At 36.6% G+C, this 22,792-nt stretch overlaps 1 protein-coding gene and 1 long non-coding RNA gene across 11 annotated transcripts in view; one reads left to right on the top strand and one right to left on the bottom strand.

The window, feature by feature from the left end:
• LOC105615111 (uncharacterized) overlaps positions 1-3,103 on the bottom strand; it is a 95,401-nt gene extending 92,298 nt beyond the window's left edge. For all 8 annotated transcript variants that reach the window (XR_009597001.1, XR_009596992.1, XR_009596995.1 and 5 more), the window contains exon 1: positions 2,884-3,103. This is a non-coding gene — a long non-coding RNA (uncharacterized LOC105615111). The remainder of the gene's footprint in view (positions 1-2,883) is intronic.
• Positions 3,104-3,123: 20 nt separating this feature from the next.
• DPH5 (diphthamide biosynthesis 5) overlaps positions 3,124-22,792 on the top strand; it is a 43,418-nt gene continuing 23,749 nt past the window's right edge. Inside the window, exons 1-4 of one of the 3 annotated variants that reach the window (XM_027972413.3) lie at positions 3,124-3,164; positions 3,470-3,627; positions 7,194-7,318; positions 11,714-11,822. In XM_027972413.3, the coding sequence (XP_027828214.1) occupies positions 3,493-3,627; positions 7,194-7,318; positions 11,714-11,822 (369 nt within the window). In that variant the 5' untranslated portion in view covers positions 3,124-3,164; positions 3,470-3,492. Of the gene's footprint in view, positions 3,299-3,469; positions 3,628-7,193; positions 7,319-11,713; positions 11,823-22,792 lie in introns of all 3 variants that reach the window. The other 2 variants (XM_012177196.4, XM_004002240.5) reach the window with 2 other exon arrangements.

The raw sequence follows: 22,792 nt of genomic DNA, 5'->3' as shown, positions 1-22,792 counted from the left end.
GAAAGTAAGTTCCTTTGACTGAATTTTGAAAATTAAAATATGAAATTACTTCTGTATTTAAAAATACAGTATTTCTTTACCAACTCAGAATAACTTCACTTTCAATACAGATTTCCTGAAAAGAGATAAAGTATACCTTCCTTTGGATCACTAATTATTCTTTACGGCAATGTTCTTTCCCTGTGAAGCTACCTGAAATCACTCAAGGAAAATCTGAAAACTGAAACATGCTAGAAATGATCAGTACATTGGAAAATTTACCTACTCAATAGTGAGCATATAAAGTACATGTGACATGTCAGGAGCCTTTCAACATAAATGACTTCCTAAAGCATCATAAGCAAGGCATGTTTACGTTTGATAATTTCACCAATGATTTTTGACCGTCATCAAAATATCACTCTCTGCATTTCATAAAGACTGAAAAAGAAATCATCATAACAAAGAAATTGCTCAGCTCGTAGTGAATAATGACCTATTTAACAAACATTTATTGAATACCTACCATGTACCAGACACTGTGATATGCCTTAGGGATGAGACTATAAATAAAATATGGCCCCTGATTTAATGAAATTTATGGTTTGATAAAGAAGATACACAACTACAAAACACCTAAATTGATGAGTAAGTATGTGTAAGGAGTGTTATTGTAACAAAAAGGAGATACCTAACCTAGTTTCAGGATCTCTGAGACTACTTCTTTGATTTAGTCTTAAAGAATGAGAAGGCAATGGCACCCCACTCCAGTACTCTTGCCTGGAAAATCCCATGGATGGAGGAGCCTGGTAGGCTGCAGTCCATGGGGTCGCTAAGTCAGACATGACTGAGCAACTTCACTTTCACTTTTCACTTTCGTGCATTGGAGAAGGAAATGGCAACCCACTCCAGTGTTCTTGACTGGAGAATCCCAGGGACAGAGTAGCCTGGTGGGCGGCCATCTATAAGGCTGCACAGAGTTGGACATGACTGAAGTGACTTAGCAGCAGGGATTTAGGCAGGAGAAAATGGCCAAGGGTATTCCATGCTGAGGTGGCTGCCTGACTAAAGGCAGAAAGGCACAGAGCAGCATGTTGTGGGCACAGAACTAGACAGCCAGAGAAAAAGCTCATGGTAAGTAGTGGAGACAGATGAGGCTATAGTATAGGTAGACAACTGTCACATCATGATTGATCTTGTGGGACATGTTAAGGAGACTGGACTTTCTCTTGGCCTCAAAAGGATTTAGAAGGGGAGTGCCATTTTCAGATTGTACCTTAGCTAGATCTCCTCGGCTCTTGAGAGAAGGATGACTGTGGAGGAGACATGGTGACCAGCTGCAGAAATGGCAATAATGAGGACCTAAATCAAGATTGTGATGGTAGCCATGGTTTCTATTGAGAAAGACCAGCAGATTGTCAGATTAAAATGTGAGGTGACTTCCAGGTATCTGGCTTCGATAAGAGTCTATAGATGGTAATGTCTTCCAATCAAAGCAGACAATACAGAAGGAAAAGCCAAGTTGAAAGCTGATGGATTCAGCTTTGGATGTGTTAGATTTGACATGCCTCTGGGTTACTCAGATGATTTCCAGAAAAAAGTTAAATACAGGATGCTGAGGAAGAGGTCTGAATGACAGGTGAAAATTTGAGTCTGCAAAACATAAAAGATAACCTGAAATCATTGTAATGAATATTACGGATTTTGTTTGTTTCTTGATGTAGCCATTCTAATAGGTGTGCAATAGTAGGAATGGTTTTTAATAATTTCCCTAATGTCTAATGATGTTTGGCATCTTTTCAAATGTGTATTTGCTACTCACGTAACTTCTTTGGGGATGTGTCCATATTTAATTTTTTCTCATTTTTAAAACTACTTTCTTACTATTGTGTTTTGAGAGTTCTTTGTATATTCTCAATATAAGTCCTTTATTGGATATATGCTTTGCAAATATTTCCTCCCAATGTGTGACTTTAATGTTTTCTGAAGACCATCGTTTTTATTTTGCTGAAGTACAATTTATTTTTTTCTTTTCTCTATCATACTTCTGTTTTTTCACCTAAGAAATCTTTGCCTAAGTAAGTCACAAATCTTTTTCTCCAGTTTTCCCTCGGAAATTTGAAGTTTTCCACTTACATCTATGAGTGAATTTACTTTTGTTTATTGTATGAGGAATGAATCTAACAGTGACAGTGGATAGAACCAAACATTAAGTGTACAGAATGAGAAGGCCACAGCCTGGATGAAATTCAGAGAGAAAAGATAGCCAAGGCTAAAGGAAGCAGAATAGAGCAAAAAAGCGTTGTCAGAGAAACACAATGCAAATTCTGAATAATCAACATTGCCTGCTGAGATGTGCAATGGAAACTGCCTTTTTAACTTGGATGAGGTCATTAGTGACCTTAGGAAGACCATATTCAGTCATCTCGGCATTGGGACTACATTTAACCAACCACTTTAAGAATTCCCCCTGTGGAAGCGTTGTGGCGAGATCTGAAATCCGTGAGCATTCTTAAAGGTCACTTCTTGAGGCATAGGAGGGTTCTGGGCTTCCCGAACTGACGATGACTGAGGCAGATTCCAGTCACACACCCCTTGGGGCACTCCAGAATAAGGTTTCGAGGACAAACCCGAGGAATCACGGCCCCGCTGGGAAATTAGAACCAACATTCATCACCAATTTTGCCAAAATGACAGCTCGACAGGAAAGCAGCTGGTTAAATTACAGCCGAAAGAAAAGGCGAGGATGGGAATGTGTGCATTAGGGCTATCTCGGGGCAGACTAGGGAAACCCCTTCCACCCGCCACCCTCTGGTGTTTCTGGAGGAGAGAAGGAAGGCGTGGAGCTCCTTGGTCCAACCTCGCGGCTGGTTTTCCTCGCTGGCGAAAAGCTCTTGCACTTACCTGGTTCCAGGATGGGATGTTTATAAAATTAGGGGATCGTGGGCAGGCCTCGTCCCTTCCCAAAGGCCATGCCGGGGAACTGGTCGGACTCCCCTGACTGGGTGAACTTTCGCCTCTCAGCCCCAGCACCCTGCGGGTCAACCTTAGTGTCGGTGGGATGTGGGGTGCCCCAGCCCGGAGCCTGCAGAAACCACCGCTTAACAGCTAGTCGTGAAATGCCGTAAAGCGGAGGCGCTTTGCGGCATCGTAGGTGAGGCCGGCGGCGTGGATCCTTTCTTTGGGTAAATCCTCTGCTTTGGCAACTACTTCTGGGGAACGGAGGCAGACAGAAATTTGGGGAGGACAGGAATTCACCTGTCGTCTTCTCAGCGGGTAACTGTCTGCTCCTAGCGTTGTGTAATAAGAGAGAAAGCGGGTAAGGCTATTTAAAAACACTCCAGTACTTATTTAAAAGGTGGGAAGTTCTTAAATCTCCCGCTGACATGCCGTCCTTCCCCGTGTTGTTTTGGTTTTCGTTTTCATTACTAGATTTTAGGTATCCTTGGTGTAGCTGACACTTGATTTTCATATTCATTTCTTCCTGCAGTCACCCTCCCCCTGTTATTTGAGATGCTTTACATGATTGGTTTGGGCCTGGGAGATGCTAAGGACATCACAGTCAAGGGCCTGGAAGTTGTCAGACGCTGCAGTCGAGTGTATCTGGAAACCTATACGTCAGTCCTGACTGTAGGGAAAGAAATTCTGGTAAGTGCTTAAGGCTTTCTAGCCTCCTGGGAAGACGAATATTTAACAGCTGATTTTCTTTTTGCACTAAGCGGAATCAAATTTTTCAGGTCTCCTGGTTCAAACCCTTTAAAATACATCCCCTTCTCATGAAGAATCTGAGGAGTACAAGAATGGCAATCATACACTAACCATGTGACTTGGAAAATGAAAGGGTGCTTTTTCTTACAAGTCTAATTGTGTAGCTTTCTCCATTAAATAGGAAAGGAAAGTTATTTTACACTCCTGGGGATAGTCATCAGAATCCCTTATTTCATGAGATAGCCAAAAAATCCTGAGTTGAGTGCAAATGAGGTGCTAACACAGCCTTAATGAGTTGGTTATGTATTCATACCTTTGAAGTATTTCCATTGGGAATGGTAATCACCTTTCTGTCTGTGTCTTATCCAGAGAGATCTGACCTTTAAATAGACGGTTCCCAGTCAAGCTTATACCCATACACTTGAATGTGCTGAGTGAGCCAGGAACTTGGTAACCATAGAATTTGCTAGCGTACCATACATTTAGCTGGATTTGGTTAAAGGCTCAGGAAATTTTGAAAGAGGGGTCAGATTCAGGTTCATCGTCAAATTTCAAATAGAATGTAGATTAAGATGCAAAAACTGATGGATATATTACAAGAGGAGGGAGAAGATTTTAGGATTGTCTGGTCTATCAAGTCTTCCAAAGAAAAAGGTAACCTAGAGAATTTTCAGTCTTCTGGCCTCTCAGATTAACAGCCCATGGAACTCTGAAGGTCTCACAGTTACTTTAAAAGCTGAAGAAGGACTGCTACTTGAATTAGCCATACTTTGAAAGGAAAGGTGTGTCTAATGACCAGCTTTAATTTGTTGGCTTCAATTTAATAGGATGGAGCCACAGTCTCCAAGCTCAAGATGATAGAAATATTCCTTTCTAATTAGTGATCAGGGGCATTTAGAATGAACTTAAAATCTTCTTAGAGAATATAGACAAATAACAAGTTAGCAGTTTTAAAGAACTAGGCCTGGTTTTATGTCTCTGTTCTGTCACATGTTAACATGTGACCTTAGACAAGCCCTTTAACTTTTGTTTCTTGCTTTGTAAAAAGAGGACAGAAATGCCTGCCTTACAGGATTTTAGCATAGTGGCTGCACAAAAGTGTTCAGAAATAGGAGTTAATAGACATTTCCAAACATCTCCATATCTCAATTCCTTCATTTGTCAAATGGACATAATAATCAGTTGGAAGGCTGTTAAGATTATATCATTTATTAGTGTATTTGAAACCACTTTGCGAATTTAAGTGCTAGCTAAATGTTAATTTTGGTTACTATGATTTTTAAAGTATTTTTCCCCAAAAAACGTTTGAACAATTATTACTTATAGGGTCAAAATCTGGGCCTGGAAGTTGGATGGAAAGTGAGGGAAGCATGGATTAAGAGTTTGGGATAGAGAATGGATAAACAATAAGGTCTTAGTGTACAGCAGTAAGTGAACTATAGTCAATATCCTTTGATAAACCATGATGGAAAAGAATATGACACTAGATATTATGCTCCTTAGGGCAGGGGTTGTGTATGTCTACACTGTTTGCAGCATCATGCATAGAGCTTGGCATGGAGGTTGTAGACAATATTTTTCAAATGAGTGAATGAACAAATACATAAATAAATGGTTATGTTAAAAATAATGTAGTACCTGTCTATTTCTGCTTTAGCAGTTTCTTCCCTTTTTTAATTTACAATATTGTATTGGTTTTGCCATACATCAACATGAATCTGCCACGGGTGTACATGTGTTCCCCATCCTGAACCCCCCTCCCACCTCCCTCCCAATACTATCCCTCTGGGTCATCCCAGTGCACCAGCCCCAAGCATCCTGTATCCTGCATTGAACCTGAACTGGCAATTCGTAGTTTCTTCCCTTTTTTAAGCATTCTTTTTAAAGAGGATCAACCATTTGATTATATTGAGGTATTAATGTGTATTTCTCTTTGAGGATTTTTTTAAATATTCTGTTGTCTCAGTTAGATAATGAAATATTTCTTGAGTTAGGATAAGTGATAAATATGGAGTAAACATGATAGAAGTCTTGAGGAGAGAATGGATTTTCTGTTAAGTCATTTATAAAAGATTGGATTGGATTACTGCCAGCATTAAGCTAGTAACGTGATTCCTTGATCTTTAAGAAATTTTAGAAGTTCAGAAAAGAACATCATTTCTTTCAGCTTTAAGTAATCATATGTGTGTTCTCTTACATATGTGACTATAAATGTTCTGCAACTATTAAGTTTACTGGGCTGACAAAATTAAATAAGGTATATAAAATGAGTAATTAAGAAAAGATACGTGGTAAGAGGGAAAATGAAACATTTTTCATCCATGAAAACATTGTCATTGGGAACTTCTGGAACATTATCTCTAAGAAGATGTGCAATGAAAAGGAAAGGATCTTTTTTCACAATTGAGAAACTGATTGTAGTTAAGTATTAGGAAATAATTATCACTTGGAACTATTTAGCCTTTATCTTCAAATGGTTAATGATTTGTTCATTTGCTTGACAAATATTACTGAGTAATTGACACTTTTCCATTATAGCAATCTTATAACTTTTGACATATGATATAATCCTTATGACTAAAATAAATTTATTAGCATGTAAGAAATATTATTATCTATGCATCCACTTTTACTGTATTTGAGTTATGTATTACTCCACAGGAAATCAGTTATAAGATTCGTGATCTTGCATAATAGGTTGTAACCACTACCCCATGACCACTAGCTCACTCTTACATGCTGCCATTCCAGTTAAGGTCAGCCTCTTGGGTTTATACTTTGGGGTTGAACTTCTGGGGATTTGTTCACAAGTAGTTTGTATGGAGATTTCCTATATATTTAGAATTCTTTTTTTTTCTCCTGCAACTCTGCCTTTTTTTTTTTTTTTTTTTTACCAGAAACTAGGAAGTACAGTTTTAAATTAGTCTTTCCTACAATTATGTAGGAATGATTGCTGGCTTTGTAAACAACTAAATCATAATTTTCTACTATTTCTCGTTGAAGTTATCTTTTATTTTCATCAGGGTCCCATAGATTTTCCCAAGGAAAATTTAATAAAGCGCAACTACCATATATGTATGGTAAACATATGTTAAATAAACATATATTATTGTTTAATATATTTATTCTGTAGTATTGTGTTTCTGAAGCAAGTAAGGCTCATGCATACATATTTTCTATTTAAACTACAATGTTTGGCCTGGTCTATTAGACCCAAATTTAGAGGTTAATTTAAAATGCAAAAAGCCTCAGATGTTAGGAGGTCTACCTCCTCTTGGGATATTAAGATAGCCCCAGAGACAGAGTTTAATTGCAGCATGATACAGAGTGCTAGTTCATTGATGAGTTGTATTCAGGGATTAGTGTTTGGATGGTTGCCAGGATTTGCACCAGCCACAGACAAAGATTGTTTTGTGTGTGTGAGAGAGTGTGTATGTGTGTTTGTATGTGTGTGTGTTGAAATGGTCACCTGCTATCTCATTTTTATATTGAATTTAAATTTATAGGAAGAGTTTTATGAGAGAAAATTGATCCTTGCTGATAGAGAAGAAGTGGAACAGGAGGCAGATAATATTTTAAAGGATGCTGATATCAGTGATGTTGCATTCCTCGTAGTTGGTGATCCATTTGGGTAAGTCAAAGCAGATACTTTGACTTAATTTATTTACTTTTTTCATCATTAAGAATTATTATATTTAGAACTTTGTCTTCCAGGTGCTGATAGGAGACTGTTTACATAGGCTCTGTCTAAAATCTTATAAACTTTGGTTATCTTTGAGATTCATGAAGAAAATTTACTTGGGAAAGATGTCATCATGTATCATTTACATTGGTTATCAAGTGTCAAGTTTATGTTGTTGCTTCTGCTTTTGTCTAGAAAGTCACTTAGGACATCAAATAATAAAGTAGTATATTGTTATTAAATAAGTATATTGCATGATCAAGAGTCATACATGCCATTTATTTTGCAGGTAGGTGCAAGTGTCTTCTGCTTGCTTAGTCTTAGACTCCCCCTCTTCCCGCCCCCTTTTAATCATCTGCTATTTAGTGATACTGCTGTCACTTTACTTGCCTTGAATTTATCATTTATGAAGCCTCAGATTTCAATTTCTTATATCCACTGGGAGCTCTGTTCTTGCCCACATTACTGCAAAGATGGGCTTGTACTTGTCTAGTCAAGCATCATCAATCTCTAATGTCAAGCCAAATAGAACAATTCTTTTTCTCCAGCTGGTGACCCAAAATTTATGTCACAGATTTAAGGAACATAAGGACAATTAAGTCACTTTGAGCCCACCATCAAGGATATTTTTCAAAACAATGGAGTTACATGTACATGTGTCTGTCAAAAGGAAAATAATTTATATCAATATGAGGTTTTAGAGATTATGTATCATTATTATACTGGTTGCAAATGGTATCCAGTCATTGACAAAGTCCAGGAAACCAACGCTACTTGAAGTAAGATTTGCAGACAGTTATCAGCCTATAAACTTACCAGTCCATGATGAGATAAGTACAGAAATTGAAAGTAAGCATTTAGACACTTTTATAACAATTTCACAAAATAATGTTATCTCTGCTGAAACTAATAATCACAATCTCATTGACATTCTTAAAAGATCACTAAATGTGTGGGTAAATGGACTTTAGGGAGGCAGAGTAGCCCTGGTGCAAGAGAGAAAAAGACAAATTGGGGAAAATTTAGAAGGAAAAAATGCTCAGATGTATGTAATAGATGAGGAAAAGAAAGAAGTAAGTCTTCAAGTATTCTGGCTTTAGTAACTGAGTAGTTGATGCTGCTATTTTCTGAAATGATGAAAACCAGCAAGGAAGAGGGCTGGGGAGATAGGAATTGGTCCTGGAAACGTTTTAGCTTTCATGATACCAGCTAATGGAGCTCAGGGGAGAATCTATCCTGGTTATATGACTTTTAAAGCCACCCATATCTAGATATTTAAAAACAGAGGAATGGGTGGAATTACTCTAGGAAAGAATAAGAGCAAGAAAAGAAGACCTAGAATGGGTCAGTCCCTAGGATTCTGGCATTTCATCATCTCTCAAGAGCAGAGGAAGATAAAAACCGTTAGAGTTGTGCTAAAACAGAAGCCAAGGAAAGAGAATGTTTTAGAAAAGAAAGAGTGGTCAACTTGGATGTACTGCTGAAATGTTGAGTAGAAGGCAAGGATAGAAAAGTCTGTGTAATTTAAAGACTGTATGGAGGAGTTGGTGCTGGGCAAAGGTCAGGTTTAACAGTTGAAGATTGTGAGGTAGGATGGGGGGGAGTTGGGGAGAAAGGGAAATTTCAGTCTAAATGAAAAAACCCGAGGCCCAGAGAAAGTACTGCTGTGCTACTCAGAATCCTTCAGTGACTTCATGGCCTTAAATCTTTTAACAGTTTATCTACTTTTTCCATTGGCTGCTCCTCTTTTTGACTGTGGTAGAACCAAGCTATTTTGTAAATGTTTCACAATATTCATTTTCTGTTTCTTTGCTCGTGCTTTTTCCTTAAAACAGACTGTTCTTGCCAGTTTCTATTTAGTAAAATAATAGATTCTTTGAGACCCAACTTAGATGCCACCTCTTCTAAGAATCTTCCCATGTTCTATTCAGGAGTAAATGCTTTTTTTTTTTTAAACTTATAGCGAATTAATTTCCCTCATGTCAGTGACTAGTCATATATAACATTGCATTCATATTTATGTGGTATTTACTGTACTGTAGTTGTTTTTCATTTACCCACTGTATTACTATTCAGATATATTAGTCATTGGAGATAAGATGATAAGGAAGGTATAAATTTTAATTGGGCCTTGAAAATTTTGAATTTAAATTAAATGGATAAACCAGGAATGGAATACAAAATGTAACAAGGCACTGAAATGCTTGCTTATATATGACCAAAAAATGTACTGTCTTTAAGTTTAAGCCCCTTTCTACTTATTTGAATAAAAAATTTCAAAAAGAAGAGGAAATTGTTTACTCACTCTTAAATTATTTTTTGTAATTTTTAAAATTTCAGATATTTAAAAAGTTATAAAATTTATCATTTTAAGCATTTTTTGACAGTTCAGTAGCATTAAGAACAGTCACATCATTGTGCATCTATCGGCACCATCCATCTCCAGTAATCTTAAATTCATGAAGAAGGTACTTGAAAGTCAGTTAAGTCAGTTGGTGTAGTTCTCATCTTTGCCCTTTTATCTAGGTAGTTTAAAGCAATGTGGAAGTTAATCACATAAAGAATGTAAATGACTTTAAAACATACTGCATCAGTAGATCTGACTCAGTCATGTGAGAGATGACAGTGCTAAGCTTTCTATCCTCGTAAAGAGCAGTTGAACAAGGTTGTCATTAAACAGATTCTTTCTAAAGATAGTTCTGTTTTTATTCCATTCTCTATTTTAATGTGCTCTGTAACTATATGTATTTTATAATAAATGAACACATAATTTTTTATCTTTATGTTGTGTGCCATTTCCTTCATGGCATGCATGTGCACGCACAGACACACACACACACACACACACACACACAAATCTACCTTTCTTTGCCTGTCTCCTGTGTACCTTAATGTGAGTCATTTGATTGTTCCCATTCTGCAAATTAATGTTATTATAAAGTAAAATGTAAAATAAACATACTCAGCCTTATATATTCAAACTGATTTTGGATAGAGCCACACATGCCCAGAAATAGTAATAAATTTGTCCTTACACACAGCAGTACACATATGCATGTAAGCACCCGCACGCACACACCCACACACACACAGCCTTTCTCAGTCTACTATAATGAAATATTTTCATGAGCCACAGACTGAGGAATGCCTGGTGTGAGGGTGTTAAACATGTAGTTCATTCCAGTTTTTTTTCTTTTTTTTTAAATGATGCAATATAATCTAGGTAATTGTAATAAAATAACAGTTTTATCACAGTTTTTCATAGCAGAAATCTGAGAAGCTCATTTAATCACATTTGTAGCAGTTTCACAAAATCAAATCACTTTGCCAGGTCATTAAATCTTCACAGTATACCAACCACATCTGGTCATTTTAAATGAACTTGTGAAAAAGAGAATAATTCTAAACCAGTTTTTCTTTCTGCTCATCTATTTAAATAACTCACCAAGTAACTAATTTAATTTCCCCTTATCTTAGTGTTAACTAGTAAAATTCTGTTTGAAAGGGATATTAAAAACATTCTTTATAACGGACATTTGTATTTTTTAAAAAAGCTTATTCTAAGTCAAATTAATGATTATTTTTATAGTAGCTGTTGTTTCATTTTATGTGTGTGATTAAAAACAGACTTCCCTGGTGGGCATTTGTTAATCTGTTTCTGGCTGCCTCATGGGGTAAAAGCCCTTGATCTTGCTACTTGGTATGCGTTGACCAGTTGACAGGTTCTGCTTGTTTGTATGTAGTTTCTCAAACATGCTAATGTTGCTTTCCCCAGTTGGGCCTGGAGTTTTCATCAAGGGGGATACAAGCTGTTAATAATGCAGTTCTAAATTGATTTGGGGCTAAGTTTCACAGTATCCATATTTATGTTTACACATATTCTCTCTTTACCCTGAGAATCAAAGCCTTCAAAATAGAGCAGAAATTAACAAGTAGTCTAGTTGTGCTGTAATTTGAAACTTTGTCACAGAAATTATAAGAGAGGTCAAAATATTTGAGAATTGCTTCTCAAGTTCAGTTGCTGAGTAATATTCCGCAGATGTCTTTTGCAGGTATTAACAGAATAAAAAGATCAAGTTAAAAGTTCCCTTTTTTCTGTAGCTGCCAAGGCTGCTTTAAGAGTGTTAAAGGCATAATTTAACATTGTACAGGGCCTGTGTAAACTTATACACTTGCCAGAATTCCCAGATGACAGATTAAGCAGGTGCTTTGAAATATTTGAGGGAGAACAGTGTCCTTGACTGATTCTTCTTGACCGTTTGGGCTCATGAAATGTTGTAGATTTACTGTCTTAAGAAGTCAGTTTTTGTTAGTTTAACCCAACCTGATCTTTTCTCACTATAGGGCTACAACACACAGTGATCTTATTCTGAGAGCAACGAAACTGGGGATCCCTTACAGAGTTATTCACAATGCGTCCATAATGAATGCTGTAGGCTGCTGCGGTTTGCAGGTAATACTACAAAAGAACGGTTTTCTTAGTGGTATTTGGCAAAAAATGTTTTTGTTTTCTGCAAATTCCCATAGATTTTATTATATTTCATGAGTTGTAAGACAATATTATTTTATATAAGACTGTGTATTAAGTTTTTTAATACTAGATATTTTATACTAATTTTCCTATACCTTAGACTTTTCCCCCTCCCCCTTAGATCATTGAAATTTATCTAAAGAAAGATTTTAATTCTATATCCAATTGGTACATACAAAAAAGGGACTATAACTCAATTGGTTAAGTATTCCTAAAACCTTTTTACATTATTCCAAATGACTTGCTCTGCATTGCTGAGGGCCATGTTTTTCCACATGGGTATTGTTTTCTGTGTGGTCAAGAGCACTATGATGGAGCACTTCTTAAAATAATTCATAAAAGAGCTAAATGCCAGTGATATTAGGCTTTTAAGCCAACTTTGCAGTTACTGATATGTAAAGTTAGTTGTTTTTAACCCAGAAATCTTGGTTCTGAGGAGTTAAAGGAGTACTCTAGCTGCATTTAAGATTTTCTATTTCAAAGTTGGAACACGAACGCCAGGAACATTCATGTTCCAGGTTTGAAATTTGTGTTCTGATGTTCACATGAATGTAATCCCTGACAGTTGTGACTGCTTATGGCCAATAGTAGTTTTAAGACTCCATTGATTGTTGAGACACAGTCCTATTTCAGATATAATAGGAAAGAATTTGCACCTTACAACCTGTGAAATACATCTTCCTGGAATACATAATTTTAAATAACCTTGCAAAGTAAGGGACGACATGAGCTGAGAACTGTTGGCCTGTATTAGTTGGTTTCCTCTCTGTGAATATGAAACAGACATTTTATTTTCATGAAATCTTAAATATTTCATTCATATATGTGGAATATTCTCAAAATCAAATAAAAGAAAAAATAGTAGTTATTCTTTGGGGAATCATTTATGTATTTCCAGTATCTTGGGAAGTATAAAGATAGCTTGATCCTTTCTGCACATTTATTTTAAAAGAAATATAATCGTATAAAATTTAATTAACACTTGTATGCTTTAGTGAAGCCCATGGGTAAAAGCTCTGTCAATTATGAAGTAGTGGCATGATTATTCTGATAAATGCAGTTTAAAATTTTCTTCACACTAGTTAGATGTCCCAGATGCATTACCACATAGAATAAGAGCTACTAATTATTAGGCACAAAGAGATGACTCAGAGCCAGTGGATCACCTAGCCTCTGAATTCAATGCTAGCTGTATATATGGGAAATCTCAGAAAACACTTTTTCTTTTATTCTGAGGGTCAATAAAATTCTATCTAATAATTCATCCATTAAAAAAAAAAACAAACAAACAGCTGTTTACAGCAAGAAGCTACATTACCCTTGGAACTCAGTGCTGTCTCTGGGACTTTAGAGGGAACTGTATTTTTTGTATTACCTAGGAAGAGTAGCTCACTTTAATTGACTAGTCCTGGCCAGTCATCCCAGAAATATTGCCTTTGGTTCTGAAGAACCAGAGAAAAAGTGTAAATCGTTTACCTTTCAATATTCATTACTTGCTTTTGGTTATAACTATGTCCAAATTGGCAAAGAGCTTTGCTGTCTGTTTTGTCTTCTAATAAAATGCATACTTAAAAAAGCCTTGCCAATTCAAGTCTTCTTTTTTACACTTAAAATTCTTTCTGAACATTTCTGTGTTGGAATAAATTGAATTCTTGATGCTCAGATTCTTAAGTGATTCTCAATCTAATATGCTTTCCTCTGGACAATGCTGCCTTTCAGTCATTTAAGAATGATTGCCAGGAGAAAGGAAAAAGGACAAAAGTTATCATGTGTTAGATAAAAATATGTGAATCTTACACTAATTGACTATATATATTTTTTCATATTGGTTTTGTTTTTATATCTGAAGGTTAGTTAGTCCCTTTCCATCATATTTTGCTCTAAATTATCTTATGATAATCTATCATTTAGAGTTTTTAAGCCTAAATTTTTAAAAGATCCTTGTCTGTCTTATGTAAATCTGTTATCCAGACTGGCTAAAGTTAGACTTGTCCCTCTGATCCTCTACATTGATAAAGAAGTGCAGAGTTGTTTTTCTTATGGTTTAAAATGAATGAAGGTATTTGAGAAGACATTTACTAAGCAAATTGAAGTTTCTATACGTATAAGCCCTCAAGATCATATCCGTATTTACATATATTATTATTGTTTTTAAATGTAACTTTCAGTTTTACGTGAGATTTCTCTAAGCAGCCACAAAATATTGTTTCCTCATCTTAGTTCTGTTTTCTAATCTGGATACGAAATGACTTACTACTTGTGTGAAAAACAGAAGATAGCTTTCTGTTTTTTGGCTTACATATTTATGAAGTCTCTATGAAAGTATAATTCTTGTACCATGCAAGATATTCATATCCCAGGAGAAGGAGGGATTGATGCCTTAAGTATTGATGCCTTTGTATAGTTTTCTAAGATAAAAAACATGGAAAAATAATCGTATGCCTGGCATGCTTAAATTTTTAAATAAATGTCTATCAGTATCCTGCAATGTGAAGTCAAGTGGGCCTTAGAAAGCATCATTATGAACAAAGCTAGTGGAGGTGATGGAATTCCAGTAGAGCTATTTCATATCCTGAAAGATGATGCTGTGAAAGTGTTACACTCGATATGCCAGCAAATTTGGAAAACTCAGCAGTGGCCACAGGACTGGAAAAGATTTCATTCCAATTCCAAAGAAAGGCAGTGCCAAAGAATGCTCAAACTACCGCCCACTTGCACTCATCTCACATGCTAGTAAAGTAATGCTCAAAATTCTCCAAGCCAGGCTTCAGCAATATGTGAACCGTGAACTCCCTGATGTTCAAGTGGTTTTAGAAAAGGCAGGGGAACCAGAGATCAAATTGCCAACATCCGCTGGATCATGGAAAAAGCAAGAGAGTTCCAGAAAAACATCTATTTCTGCTTTATTGACTATGCCAGAGCCTTTGACTATGTGGATCACAATAAACTGGAAAATTCTGAAAGAGATGGGAATACTAGACCACCTAACCTGCCTCTTGAGAAACCTATATGCAGGTCAGGAAGCAACAGTTAGAACTGGACATGGAACAGACTGGTTTCAAATAGGAAAAGGAGTCCGTCAAGGCTGTATCTTGTCACCCTGCTCATTTAACTTCTATGCAGAGTACATCATGAGAAATGCTGGATTGGAAGAAACACAAGCTGGAATCAAGATTGCCGGGAAAAATATCAATAACCTCAGATATGCAGATGACACCACCCTCATGGCAGAAAGTGAAGAGGAGCTAAAAAGCCTCTTGATGAAAGTGAAAGAGGAGAGCAAAAAAGTTGGCTTAAAGCTCAACATTCAGAAAACGAAGATCATGGCATTCGGTCCCATTACTTCATGGGAAATAGATGGGGAAACAGTGGAAATAGTGTCAGACTTTATTTTGTGGGGCTCCAAAATCACTGTAGATGGTGATTGCAGCCATGAAATTAAAAGACGCTTACTCCTTGGAAGAAAAGTTATGACCAACCTAGATAGCGTATTCAAAAGCAGAGACATTACTTTGCTGACTAAGGTCCATCTAGTCAAGGCTATGGTTTTTCCTGTGGTCATGTATGGATGTGAGAGTTGGACTGTGAAGAAGGCTGAGCACCGAAGAATTGATGCTTTTGAACTGTGGTGTTGGAGAAGACTCTTGAGAGTCCCTTGGACTGCAAGGAGATCCAGCTGGTCCATTCTGAAGGAGATGAGCCCTGGGATTTCTTTGGAAGGAATGATGCTAAAGCTGAAGCTCCAGTACTTTGGCCACCTCATGCGAAGAGTTGACTCATTGGAAAAGACTCTGATGCTGGGAGGGATTGGGGGCAGGAGGAGAAGGGGATGACAGGATGAGATGGCTGGATGGCATCACTGACTTGATGTACATGAGTGTGAGTGAACTCTGGGAGTTGGTGGTGGACGGGGAGGCCTGGCGTGCTGAGATTCATGGGTTCGCAAAGAGTCGGACATGACTGAGTCATTGAACTGAACTGATCCTGCATAATATAAAAATTCTGGCAAAGTCTCCTTCCTTATAATAGCTGGTCTTTTTTCTCTTTACTATTTTGACTAGCATTTATGGAAAAGACAGTAACCTGTACCAGTGGTCCTCTGTCTTTAGTGTTCATCAGAATTACCTAGAGGGACTATTAAAGAGTTTGCTGGGCCTTCCCTTCAGATTTTCTGATACAGTATATATCTGAGGTAAGGTCCTGAGAATTTGAATTTCTAAGAAATTCTCAGGTGATACTGAAGCTGCTGGTTATAGGCACCACACCTTAAGAATCACCAACATAGATAAAACGTTTCTTAGAAAGTTGAAAACTGTACTGTCATTCTCTGTTGGAAAAGTTGATCTTAGTTCCAGAAATATGCTTGATAAATGTAGAATGTTACCTTGCTGTGCTCTCTTGCTCAATTTCCTAAAAGGGAAGTGGGCACCACTTTCGAAAGGCATTCTTGTCATCTCTGTGAAAGAACTTTCCTATGAATTCAAAAACAGCCATCAGGTTATTGAAGAGAAGTGCTGCTTTGGGTAAGGTGACAGACCTGGACCATATGTACTTTCCAACATCTTTACCTTAGGTTAAGGAAGAGTAGTATGAAATTCCTTACCTGAAAATGGGTGCAGTATTTTTAAACTATCACTTATTATCCTTTCAAACTGTCTGTTTTGTTGTTTTTAAAGCAGCATAGAGAGCTCAGAATCGACCATGGAGTATTTTTTAATTAACTTTGTAGTTTAGTAACCAACAGGAGACTGTTAATTATTAGTATCAGTGAAGGTAAGTAGTTGCATAGATTAACACTTCTACTCACACATACAGACAGTTGCTATGTGTTTTATTACAGTATGCCATAAATACAGTTCTTTACCACAAACCACATATACCTAATGAAATTTTTGTTGTTGTTAAATGGAAAGTATATTAGAGGTTGCCAAGTTAGACATCATTAAGAGGAATAGTTATCTGTTTATTCAGCAAATACCATTTGCCTTCTTACTGGATTTTCAGATGGTGAAGAATTGGCCTGCAATGCAGGAGACCTGGGTTCCATCCCTGTGTTGGGAAGATCCCATGGAGGATAAATGACAACCTACTCCAGTATTCTTGCCTAGAGAATTCCAAGAACAGAGGAGCCTGGTGGGCTACAGTCCATGGGGTCACAAACAGTCAGACTTGACTGGATGACTTTTACTCTCTTACTGTTTGCCTGCTGAGTTTCTTTGGATATGGTAATAAACCTGACCAAGAAGGTCTCTGCTCTCAAAGAGCTTACATTCTAGTAGGACAGAGAAGTGATAACAAAATAAATGTCAGGTAGTGGTAAGTATAAGAAATTCAAGAAGACTGCTACGTTAGAGAGTGACTAGATCACTACTGTCGTTGAGTGGTCAGGAGAGGTCTCTCAGGGTGGTAACATTTAAGATTAGATAGGAATCAGGAAGGGACAACCATATCCCAAAGTTTGGACAAAGACCCTAAAGTAGAAATGAGCTTGGCTTCTTAAAGGAAACAAAGGAAGGCTTGCTGGAGAGTTAGCAGGCACAGGGAAGAGTGATCTGAGGCTGGATATGTGGGTGGACTTGGATCACTAGGCTGTCTAATATACTATCAGGAGTTTGGATTTTATTCTAAGTGATACAGACTAACTGCCTTTAGAGGGATTTAAGCAGAGCAAATACTTGATCTGATAAGTATGTATACTATCATGTAAGAGTCGAATCACTAGTCCGATGCAGGATACAGCATGCTTGGGGCTGGTGCACGGGGATGACCCAGAGGGATGTTGTAGGGAGGGAGGCGGGAGGGGGGTTCATGTTTGGGATCGCATGTACACCCGTGGTGGATTCATGTCAATGTATGGCAAAACCAATACAGTATTGTAAAGTAAAAAAAAAATAAATAAAAAATAAAATAAAATTTATATCTGAAAAAAAAAAAAAGATAGCTCTAGCTGGTCTGTGGAGATAGAATTGCTACCAGGCAAGACCAGAAGTGAGGAAATCAGTTAGTAAGCTTATTGTATTCCTTTAGAGGAGAGATGATGGGGGCTTAGATCGCATGGAGAGGGTGGGGTATAATAGATGATAAGTTCTAGTATCCTATATATTTGGAAGCTAAAAAGTTGGCCTGTTTTCCAACTTATTTTTTTATTTGTTTATAAAATATTTATTCATTTATTTGGCTCTGCCAGGTCTTAGTGGTATCATGCGGGATCTTTCTTTGCATCATGTGGGCTTCTCTCTAATTGCAGTGTGCAGGCTTAGTTGCTCCTTAGTATGTGGGACCTTGGTTCCCCTACCGGGAATTGAACTTGAGTCTCATGCATTGTACGGCAGGTTCTTAATCCCTGGACCACCAGTGAAGTCTGTTTGCCAACTTTAGGCAAAGGTTACCTAGATTTTCACTGAGTTAACTTTGAGATTTTTCACAATTAAAATGTTAGTTACAAACGTGTACTTTAAAATCATGTTGTTTGAAATACCTAGGCAACAGATACTTGTAACACATTATTTGTATTCTGAGGATTTTTCTAGTCAAAGAAAAATCTATTTATTTATCAAGAGCCAGACATTGTGGTTATATTTAAACATTCCTGGTAATGAAAAATCAAGGATTTTTCTAAGTATACAAAAGACAAGAGGAACAAGTCCTTCTTTTCTTGAAATCTTCAAGTTAAACATTTAGCAGTATAATCATGCTCTGCTTTTGAAGAGTCATTTTGTAATTTTTTTCTTGATAATAAATGACATATGTACTCATAAAAATTGGAAAAATACAGTAAGTATAAAGAAGAAGATAAAAGCATCTATTGTCTCACCTCCTAACGGTAACCACAGTTATCATTTTGGTGTATTTTCTTTCAGTCTTTTTACTTTGCACTTACTATGTGTACATTCTCCTGAATCTGACAAACTAAGTAAAAGAATTACGTAATAATAAAATGCTTTTTTTTGGCCTAGTATTTATTTATAATTTAGAATTTATTTAGAATTTATTATTAGCAATTTGTGTGATGGAATGTATTCTTGTAAAAGTTTGGTGACTGAAATAATTTTGAGATATTTAAAGGAAATGTAAATAAAATGGTTTGATGAAACCAGGTAGCAGTGATTTCTGCATAAAGACTTCCTTATCAGTTGTGGCTGACTTCAGGGAAAAGGCTGTATAATTTTCTCATCATTATGAAATGCTTCCACTTTCTCTGACTGTTGCATGAGTGACCTTGATTATTGCCATATGTTCCCCTGTTTATATAATACCTTTCTACTTTGGGAAAAATATATATTACTGTCAAAAAGTAAGAATCATTTCCTTCCTTTTTAAAAATAACACTCATTGTGATAGCATTTTGACCTTGTTGTAGTTCTTACTGTTAGTTTTCAGAAGCATTAAATTGGTTTCATTGTTGTCCAGGCACTATTGTAGAAATGATAAAACTTAATGAGTACAAAGAACACCAGATTAGGTAATAAGGGTATCAGAGCTCTGCATTACTATTGTAACCTTAGAAAATCTTAGAAAAACTCATCCAGTAAGTTCTCCATTCTTTTAGTCACTTCAGAATTATTTTTGACCACCTGTTAAATCATGAGTATATTAAATTTTTTCCCCTTCCTTTTAATTTCCTTTTTGTTAGTCACTGTTTTAATAGCCATCTTACCATTATTCTCCTACAGTTTATAGTTTTCTGCTTAAATTGTAGATCTGATCATGCCATTCTTCTATTCAAACAGTCCTGGTAAATCTCCATCCTATAAGAGAGTTCAGTTACTTGTGTATGTTTATGTGCTCACTGTATTATAAACTCCTTAATTTACTCATCTTCACATCTTCCTTGCTACTTTATTGCAGTGTACGCATATAATCAATGTGCAACAAATATTTGCTGAGTTGGATTGCTTATTTATTTATCCCACCCTGCTTGCCCCCCACCCCAAGTTGGATCTTGTCTTTGGAATTGTATGCTTTAAATTGTGATTCTTTCACTTAATTTATATGTGGGCTCTCTTATTTATATGTGAAAATATAAATCTTACAGCTCTTCTGTCTACATAGTCATTCAACTTTATCTGTGTACCTACTTCTGTGTATAATCTTTCTTACTGTTAGCAAAAATCAGTGTTATATCAGTGTTAAGCAAAATGCGCCAGGGCTTCCCTGGTGGCTCAGAGGTTAAAGCGTCTGCCTCCAATGCGGGAGACCCGAGTTTGATCCCTGGGTAGGGAAGATCCCCGGAGAAGGAAATGGTAACCCGCTCCAGTATTCTTGCCTGGAGAATCCCATAGACGGAGAAGCCTGGTAGGCTACAGTCCACAGGGTTGCAAAGAGTCAGACACTACTGAGCAACTTCACTGGATAATCACTGGATAAGCAAAATGCATGTGAAGATTAAAAACAAAAACAAGTATTATATATAAAAAACAAAACAAGTAACTCTTGATTAAATGGTTTTGTGGTACATTTTTGGACAGCCCTGCTGGCTCAGCTTTCTTTTACATCACAAATTTATGTGATCTGGTTAGGATATACATATATAAAATGATATATGTAGGGCTTGCTAAAGTTCTTAGCAAGTTAAATTTTCTAACTTTTCCATATCCAAAAAGATACTTTTTAACTTAAAAATCACAAAATATTTTCATTTGAATTTAAAATGTATGTGCATTCTCAGTTATGTCTGACTCTGTGACACCATGGACGGTAGCCCTCCAGGCTCCTCTGTCCATGGGATTTTTCCAAGCAAGAACACTGGAGTGTGCTGCCATTTCCTTCTCCAGGGGATCTTCCCAACCCATGGATTGAACCCAGGTCTCCTGCAATGCAAGCAGATTCTTTACCATCTGAGCCCTTGAATATAAAATACCAAAGCATTAAAATCTAATTATAAAATGGAATTTACAAAGCATCTGTGCTTCTGAAAGAAAGGAAATATCAGCAGTGAGATGAACAATAAGACTATTAAGGTCATTCAGGCAAGTTGTATTGAGAACTCAAACTAAGGTAGAGAAAAAAGAAATGAATAATGTCTGGGTAACCTATAGAGCAAGAATTGACAGGAATTGGTACATAGTAAGATGTCAGGAATTAGACATACTTGTTAGAGGCAAGGCAGGCAGTACTTACTTCTAGACAGTTGCTTAATGTCACTCTCAGTATTGCCCAAGATTTCCCGCCTCTGTTCCTTTGTTCACATCATCTCATTCTGCATGTTCAGCTTCCCTAGACTAAATCGTACCTAAGGTCCAGCTTATATTCTGTCTATTCAAAAGTTACCTTCAGGTGCTCTCTAGATGGGGGAAACGCTAAACTCTTACAATCTATGTCTAATTTTTTATTATTGTTTATTACCTCATATTTGTCCTTTCTTGTGCATTTTTTCACTCATAACTAGTGCCTTATATGTGATTAAATATTTCATTTTGAATTGAGCTTTTATCTTCAATAGATTAAAAAAAAAATCATGATTCAGTATCAAGTTAGATAAACTGCTTTCCCTATAACTTACTCTAGGTTAAAATTAAAAAAGCCTGTATTTACCTACTGTTTTTGAAAACTGCTCTTTTTATCATCTTTAAATGTAGGATGGTAGGTACACGGGCCTTGGCAACGCAGTTCTCGTCAACTGTATGATTTTGTTCCAGTTTCCTTTTGTGCTTGTAAGTCCTTGAATTGTGAAACACAAAGGCACTGGTCCTTCTGTTCTTTGAGGTACTGACATCTAAATGGTGAAACTGTTTGCATAATGTTCCAGGATTCATTGAAGAAGTTTGTACCACAGCCATGGAAATGGTTACAGTCTATAAATCAGGGTCCTAGAAAGCAGTGCTTATGTGAGGTTTTCTTTAATCGCCCAAATTAGACTGTTCAGAGAAGCTTTTACACAAAGTGTTTCAGCTAGTGTTTACATGTGACTAGCATCTCAATGCTCTTTTAAATGAACTGTTCCTTGCTTTTTGAATGAAGAATTTATGTCCATGACTATATTTCTGTGACTCTTAAAATATTGAAAACTTGTTTGTTTATTTATGGTGACATATATAGTTTTCTTTAATGGTTTTACTGTAAGGTTTTTTTAAATAGAGTAATGTTAATATTTCAAAATTTGACCAGAGATGCCAAAAATCCTTTTCAATATGTAAAAGATTGAACATGTTTCAAATATTTGGTAATATTTTTGAGCTCACTCCAGTAAGGAAAGCAGTTGGATTATAGTGTAACACAGTGTTTTAGAGCATCTTCATTATAAACATTATCGTTGTTAGATTATCACATCCCTAACATTTAAGTCTTTACTAGGCACTGGGCACTACATACACTATATCAATTAATCCTTAGCAAAACAGATTGTTAGGTTTATAATTATATCGAATTGGCAGGGGAGTTCCTCCTGAAAGTCACTCAGCTAGTCACATGATCATCCTGGTAGTAGGAACCAGAGCCGTGACTCCACAGCGTTTGCTTGCTATGTGAGGTATAAGTAAGACTGCATATTTCCTGAGGGCTGGAGCTCTGTTTCTCTCTCATTTTATACCCGTGGATAATGTAATGCCTGGCACGTTGCAGATGATTCATAGTAAATATTTGTTAGATACATTTGCCTCTCACAGAACAATACCAATGACAGAAACCCCCAACAGAGCAAGGCTTATTCCTTGTAGCTTACCTGAATGTATTCCAAAGATCTCATATTGGAACTCTACAGTTTCTTTTTACAGAGAAATCATATTAGGTGTGGCTGGAAGGTTTATGCTTTCATTCTGAGAGTTACATAGGTCTTTGTAAACTAATCTGTGAGTTTGACTGCCCTTGAATAGCGTGGCTTCAATGGGGAAATCCTCTTTAGAAAATTTTCAAATGGACTTTGGGAATAAAGCCTATTGGTAAGTAGGTTGGAG

Source organism: Ovis aries, chromosome 1 (genome assembly GCF_016772045.2).
Source record: "Ovis aries strain OAR_USU_Benz2616 breed Rambouillet chromosome 1, ARS-UI_Ramb_v3.0, whole genome shotgun sequence".
NCBI lineage: Eukaryota > Metazoa > Chordata > Mammalia > Artiodactyla > Bovidae > Ovis > Ovis aries.
Note: the sequence above shows the minus strand (reverse complement) of the source record. Positions and strands in the feature narration are given on the sequence as shown.